Source organism: Trachemys scripta, chromosome 10 (genome assembly GCF_013100865.1).
Source record: "Trachemys scripta elegans isolate TJP31775 chromosome 10, CAS_Tse_1.0, whole genome shotgun sequence".
NCBI classification, from domain to species: domain Eukaryota; kingdom Metazoa; phylum Chordata; order Testudines; family Emydidae; genus Trachemys; species Trachemys scripta.
Genome location: NC_048307.1, coordinates 36,954,371 through 36,961,035, shown reverse-complemented (window position 1 = coordinate 36,961,035; position 6,665 = coordinate 36,954,371). Strand labels below are relative to the sequence as shown.

Genomic DNA, 6,665 nt, shown 5'->3' with positions numbered 1-6,665 from the left:
TTCCCAGAATACCCTCCCCCACGCCCCACCCACACACCCAGGCAAAAGGCCTCCTACAGATGTTCGGTGTCCACACCACAGATGTCGTTCTTCTTGCAAGATGAGCTGACCCATTCCTTTCCCAAACACCCCGGATGTTTTGCAAGTTGCACTAGAAGTGTTATTTTTCTGCTCCCTTGAAAGAGACTGGGTATCTGGGGGGGGGGGGAGGGGAGGGGAACGGCCAACCGGTTTCCCCTCCCATGAGTGAGTTACTGTTTACATGGCTCCTGGAAGATATCAAGTGCTAAAATCATTATCCCCTTGGAAACACACTCCCTTCTGCAGCAATTTGCACCTATTCCAAATTTAGCCTGTGTTTTACTAAAATCTGAATCCAGTCCCTCCACGAGTAGCGTTGGCCCCACAGAAGCTTGACAGGCACTCTACCCGCACCAGAGGAGCCAAGCACTGGCTGGAAGTGGTTTCTATAAAGCCTGATGGGCCTGATCCAAACCCCACAGAAGTTCCTGGGAGTCTTTCCACTGACTTCAATGGCCTCTGACTCAGGCCCGCTGCCATTTGCCCACCATCCCAATGCACTTTGCTCAGACGGATGGTGATCAGAACTTTCCCTGCCTTTGCTGGAGTTCACCGTCAGCATCTCTGCACACCGCTGACATGGCAGCACTAGGGAGTGAGTTTTACTCCTCACTGACCAAGAGTTTTCCAAAGAGCTTTTTTGTTTGGGGGGGGGGGGGGGGGGTCTTTGCAATGTACTCTATGTCCCAGAATGAGAAGTATTTCAAAGAACTGGGGAAGATGCCCCCATCACCACCACCATCTGCAGACTACTCCATGCATGCAGTTGCAGTCCAGATCCTGCCACCAGCTTTCCCCTTTTCCCCCTCTTCCAATGTGGCAGCCCTGTTAGGACCAGATCCTGATCCCAAAGGCAGAACTCCCATTGATTTCAATAGGAGCAGGAGTAGGCCCCTCAGGGCCCAACTTTGCAAAGTGCTGAGTTCCCTCAACTTCCACTCACTTGAGCACCTCACAGGATCATGCCAACACCCCTCCGCCCACAACTGGCAATCTGGAGGCTGATGATCCTACAAGGAGCTGAGCACCATCTGAGGGAAGGTAGGGCATCCTGCTCACCCCCTGGCAGGATTGGGCCAAATGGTGACTTCAGTGGGAGCTGAAGGCACTCAGCACCTCTGCCAGGTCAATCCCCCAAGAATGTTCCTCTTCCTCCTGACTCAATGACACATTCCACTGGGGAGAGAATTCCCAGTTCCCACCCCACTCGGGTTATTCTTCCAAAGCCCAGAGCAATCCCCACTCCTTCCCTCCCCTGCTAATGACTAGCAACAGCTACAACATTTGCTCTAACACATGGGCTTTTGAATTTTGCCAGGCATTTTAATGGCTCAGGCGATAACCTCTACCCCTTCCTCCACCACTGAGAATCTGAGAAATCTGAAACTTGGAATCCTAGTGACACAGAGTAAGAGAGAGACCCTGACAAGGCACAGTGAAGAAGGAAGAAAAACTCATGCAGATACTAGACAATGGCTCCCTTCCCAAAACATTTCAATTTTTTTATCCCTTATGAGCCATTTATCCCTCTCTTCTGTCCTCCATCTCCACACCAAGTGCAGAATTTAAATAAAACCAGAGCCTGATCCTCAACCTGTGTAAAGTGGTGCAAGTCTCTTGACTTCAGTGGAGCGATACTGAGCTACACTAGCTCAGGATCTGGCCCCAAGAAACCTAGCACCATAATCTCCTTTCCCAGAACTCTGTAGTGCATCAGTAATTGTTTCTTCAGAGATAGAGTTTATTGCTAAAAATGTTTTGATCAGTCATAGTTCATATTTACACTGATATGTTTTTAAAGGAATATTCAAGTAAACATTTCCAATATTTTCTGGCATAATCTCTAGCTTTTTTATACATAAACATTAAAAATAAATAAACTGTACACTGAAAATTTCTTTTAACATCTCTACGTTACTATATGTATTCCAAAACCAACAAAACAGACTCCACTCTTTCATAACTTTGTACTTTAAAAAAAATCTCCTTTGTAGTTAATCAGTAAACACTTTTTAAAAACGTAAAGAGCTTTGCAGATTACTTGAAACATTTGTAGAAGACAAAAATACAGCAAATAGAAATTAACATCTTCAAGGGCTTCTGTGTTGGTTTTTTGTTGAATCATCTTGACTGGAAATTTCCCCCTTCCTTTTTTCAGGGAAGTACTCAGATTTTAGTGGGATGGATTTAAAATGTGGTCCTATGTCTTTAAAATAATAATAATAATAATAAAATAATAATAATAATAATAAACAGCTGCAATTTTCCCCTTCTTTTTAAAATCTCTATATTTACAAGGCTGGTAACTCCCTCTTTCTCTCTCTCTCTCTCTCTCTCTCTCTGTTTTGTTTTGTTAGAACGCTATATATGTATAAAAATAAACATCTGATTGTAGTGCTTAGCTTTGCCTCTGGCCTGCACTGCAGTTCCTTTTCAGTTTTGCTTTTCCCATTTAAAATAAAATAAGTCATAAACAGTGCAAGGGATGTAATAAGGGGAGAGAAACGCACAAACAGATCCTCTTGTGAGCGTGTGTCCATCTTTGTGTGTGTCCTTTCAGTCTCAGGGTCTCGGTGGAAGGGAGGGGGGGGAAGGGAGACGAGTTGCACTGCGAGAGACAGCTAGGTACTGAGCTGGATGATACCTCCTGGTGCACCGATCCTCTGAGATTCCCCATGCAACGGAGTTGGGATCCAGGGCAATGGAGACCGCCCCCCTCGCTACAGTTGGGATCCCGGTGAGTCTGTCCAGGAGCCTGGCTCTCCAAGCAGGGGGCACGCCCAGCGCGGCGGAAGCGGCTCCCCAGCCCGGCTTAGCAGGAGCACTTGCACTCCGAGATCAGCGGGTACTGGACCGGGATCCAGGTGCAGTACTTCTGCCTGGACCAGCCTTGGCAGTACCAGCGCAGAAAGGTCTTGGGCACCGACTTGGCCGGCTTGCAGTACATGCCCTCGGGGAAGGAACACGACTTCTCGGCGAAGCAGCTGCCCTCCTTGATGTAGCGCGGCCAGAAGCGGACGCCCAGGTCCTTCCAGGTGTAGCGCACGGGGCAGTGGGTGTAGGCCCACAGCCACTGCAGGAACTTCCTCCGGGCCTTCTTGCCCAGCTTCATGCGGGGCCCCGAGGTGCTCTCGCCCAGCTCCAGCTTCTTCAGCTCGCCGGGCAGCGGCGCCGAGCCCCTGAGCCTGGGCGGGGGCGCCGGGCTGGAGAGGTTCCCCGGGGCCGGGGCGGCCACCGACATGAACGCGGGGTCAAAGCTGCTGCCCAGCTTCTTTCTGAGCGTCCGCTCGTCCAGGTCCTGCTCCTTGGGGTCGTACTCGGGGTCCGGGTGCTCCAGGATGTCCTTGACAGGCAGGTTATCGCTCGGGGAGGGCCGGAGGCGGAGGTAGGGCTGGCCGGAGCCGCGCTGCAGCAGCAGCCAGCCGGCCCAGAGCAGGAGAGTCTGCGGCCCCTTCATGCTCCCGCCGGCGCAGACAGGCCCCGGGCGGCGGCCGGGACTCGCCCCGGGATGATTTCCGAGCTCTCGCTACTGCCCCGCGCTGCCCCTTGCCAAGTCCAGGGGAGTCATAAATAGGCCGAGACAAAGTCCAGCGAGGCCCGTCGCTTTAAATAGCTCCCTCGGGGCTGCTGGGACTCAGCATCGGCGGCTCCCCGCTGCCGCAGCCGGGCGAGCAGCCCTGCGCCCCTGCGAGCAGCCTTCCGAAGGGCCACGGCGTCTTCCCCCCTCCGCGGCTCGCTCCCTCCCTCCGCTCTGTCTGGCTCCACAAGATTCACAGCGGCCCCGGCTCCATCCCCATGGTGACAGCTGGACTTAGAGCCACGACAGCTTGTCTAGACGCTGGGACAGGGTTTGGCGTGAGACTGGAGCCCAAGAATAAACCCCTCTTTACAGACGGGGAGCTGGGCAAAGGGTCCGGCCGGCGGCAGCGAGGGGGAGGGAAGAGTCCTGCACACGCACTAACAGCTGCAGCTCTGAGGGGGGCTCCCCACTTTTCCCTTCCCCGCCCCAAGATCGGAGCAGGGCGCTTCCTCAGGCGGACACGCAGCGCCGGGCGAGCGGCGCGGAGCTCGGTCCCATGGCTGGGCTCGCCTTGTGCCGGGCGGCTCCGGGATCGGGGCGCCGGGGCTCAGGAAGCTGGACTTAGATCCCGAGGGTTCTCCCCGGGCTCATCCTCCAAGCGAGTCGCTCGCCCGCCCACGACAGGTTCGCACCCGGCTCCGGGCTGTAAATCCCCCGCTGCCCAGGCCCGAGCAGGACGCAGGCTGGTGCTCCGCGCCGCGCACTAGGGACCCGGCGGCGTCCTCGGGGGCTTCCTGCCCGGCGAGGGCAGCGCGGGTCGCATGAAGCAGCAGCTCTCGGGAGGGACTGTGCAATGGGGGCCAGAGCACCCCCTGCTCTGCGAACAGCCCGTGGCGAGCACCAGCCCTCAGCGAGCCCAGGCTCCAGAGGAGCTGCCCATTCCCCCGCCCGTCTGCGGGGTGCCTCGATCACTTCAACGCGCGCTCTGTGCACTGGGAGGAAGCCGCGGGCAGCGCATCCACGCCGGAGCCCCGGGGGGGTGGGGGCTGCAAGCTGCGTGAGCGGTCCTGGCGGAGGAGCCCTGCCCAGACCCTGATCCTGCGGCACTGGCAGCCCGGCTCCCTTTGCCCGCCTGGCTGCGGCTGCTGTGCCCTGCGGAGCGCTGGGACCCACGTGCCCACTCCGCTCTGCGCTGCCCAGCTGCTGCACGGCCGCCGCGCACTGCCGAGCGCCCCGCGCGAGCCCAAATTAAATATCCCCCTCGCCGGCGCGAGGTGTCAGCTGGAACTGCCCACCGCTGTCACTTTCCCCACGCTCTCTGATTGACAGCCCCCCGCCTGCGCCGGGGGGCCCGCTGGGTCCTAATGCCCAGCCACCACCCTCACTCAACCCTTTCCCTGTTGCCGGGGCTAGCAGCAGCTCAAAGATGGACCCGTCAGGGCAATATATGGCACCTCTGCCGGGCCTAGCTAGGTCTCTGCTGCCGAGCTTGCGTCTGGCTGCATGGCCCTCCCGGGCACATTCTATGTGCTGGAGAGCGCTCAAAGGGTTAACACGAAAACAGAGGTGTCAGAGAATCCTGCAGAGGCTGCTGGGCGACCACTGGGAGCTGCTGCAGGCACTTGTTTTGGAAAGCAGGGGAACCTGGTGCTTCTCACACACTGCTGGTTTGCAGAGAGATATGGGCCAGCCAAGCAATGGTCGCTTGTGACCCTGCTCTTTTTGGTGGGCTCATCATGCATTCGACCTAGCTCTTCCTCTCTGCCAGCGGGGCCAGGGGAGTATTACAAGCCAGATCCCTGGCCCCTTCCAGCATCAGGACCAGAAGGGAAGCAAGCAAACATGGCATGATTTCCCACCACCACACCCCCCTCTTCCACCCTGCAAATTAGAAGGCCAGCCCTGAATGAGGTCACCTTTGGACAGACAACTTAGTGGCTTATGCTGCTCTGGGGAAGTGACCACTGCATGGGATAGCAGTAAGCTCTGCTTCGGGTGGGCACATGGGACCAAAAGTCTGCTCTCAGTTTCACAGGTGTAAATCTGGAGCAAGTCCATTCACTTAAAGAGAATCAATCATTTAACAGGAGCAGAATTTTATCCATAGTGTTTAGACAACTAGATGACACAAACACTGCACATTATCCCACACCCAAGGGAGTGTTCCTACAGTTTGTGCAGGCATTTAAACCAGACAGAAAGTTGGTTTCTTTCCTTGCGATGTCACAGAACTTTCTGATATTCCCACACTCCCTAATTTAGGACAAATTCACTGGGTTTTGCCCAACAGGTAGGGTGACCAGACAGCAAGTGTGAAAAATCGGGACAGGGAGTGGGGGTAATAGGATCCTGTATAAGAAAAAGACCCCAAAATCGGGACTGTCCCTATAAAATTGAGACATCTGGTCACCCTACCAACAGGTGTCTTAAATGTACTTCTTAACAGCTCCAACTTGACCACGGGAACTAGAGATCATTGAGTTCAGCGGTTCTCAGGCTGTGGCACTTGCCACTTCAGGCAGGTGCAATGTTGAACCATCTGTCAGTCTTCAGGCAGTGATGTCTCTTGTAGCGCAGACCGAGTTTCTTTCAGTGTTCCTAGAGACTCCTGTGTTTCTTTGGAATACATTCAAGCAGGACCACATTTGTGGATGACTCCAAAATTGGAGGAAGGGCAAACATACAAGCATATAGAAGCAAACTGCAGACGAACCTGGAGATAGTAGAGCTGTGGGGCGTTGCAGATGATGAAGGGAGATTTGGTACCAAGGATTGTAATGTCCTGCCCCAGAGGACAGGAAATAAACAGATCAGATACAACTAGGGAGATGTAATAGCCTCACCACCTTTCGTTCTAGTGAGTTTGTTTTCAGCTTATCTCCTAATATTGCTTTTTCAAGTAGCCAAGCGCTACTGCAGCTGCAGGGAAGGCAAGGGATTGGGATGAGCAGGCTGTTGGGAAAAGTGTCCAAGAGTAGATCTTAAGAAGTGGTCTTCTAATGAAACATCTGAGATGTAGCTGAGAGCAACAGCCAGTGGGGGCCACACTGCTTCTTTCTGCACA

General features: G+C 54.5%; 1 protein-coding gene across 1 annotated transcript; it reads right to left on the bottom strand.

Moving 5' to 3' along the window:
• Positions 1–1,825: 1,825 nt before the first annotated feature.
• NOG (noggin) lies at positions 1,826–4,869 on the bottom strand. Its single transcript, XM_034784943.1, has one exon. The coding sequence runs from the start codon at positions 3,536–3,538 to the stop codon at positions 2,894–2,896; it is 645 nt and encodes a 214-aa protein (XP_034640834.1). The 5' UTR covers positions 3,539–4,869; the 3' UTR covers positions 1,826–2,893.
• Positions 4,870–6,665: the final 1,796 nt, after the last annotated feature.

Excerpts from the sequence above, each read along its gene's own strand:
- NOG (XM_034784943.1), bottom strand. The coding sequence starts at position 3,538 with ATGAAGGGGCCGCAGACTCTCCTGCTCTGGGCCGGCTGGCTGCTGCTG.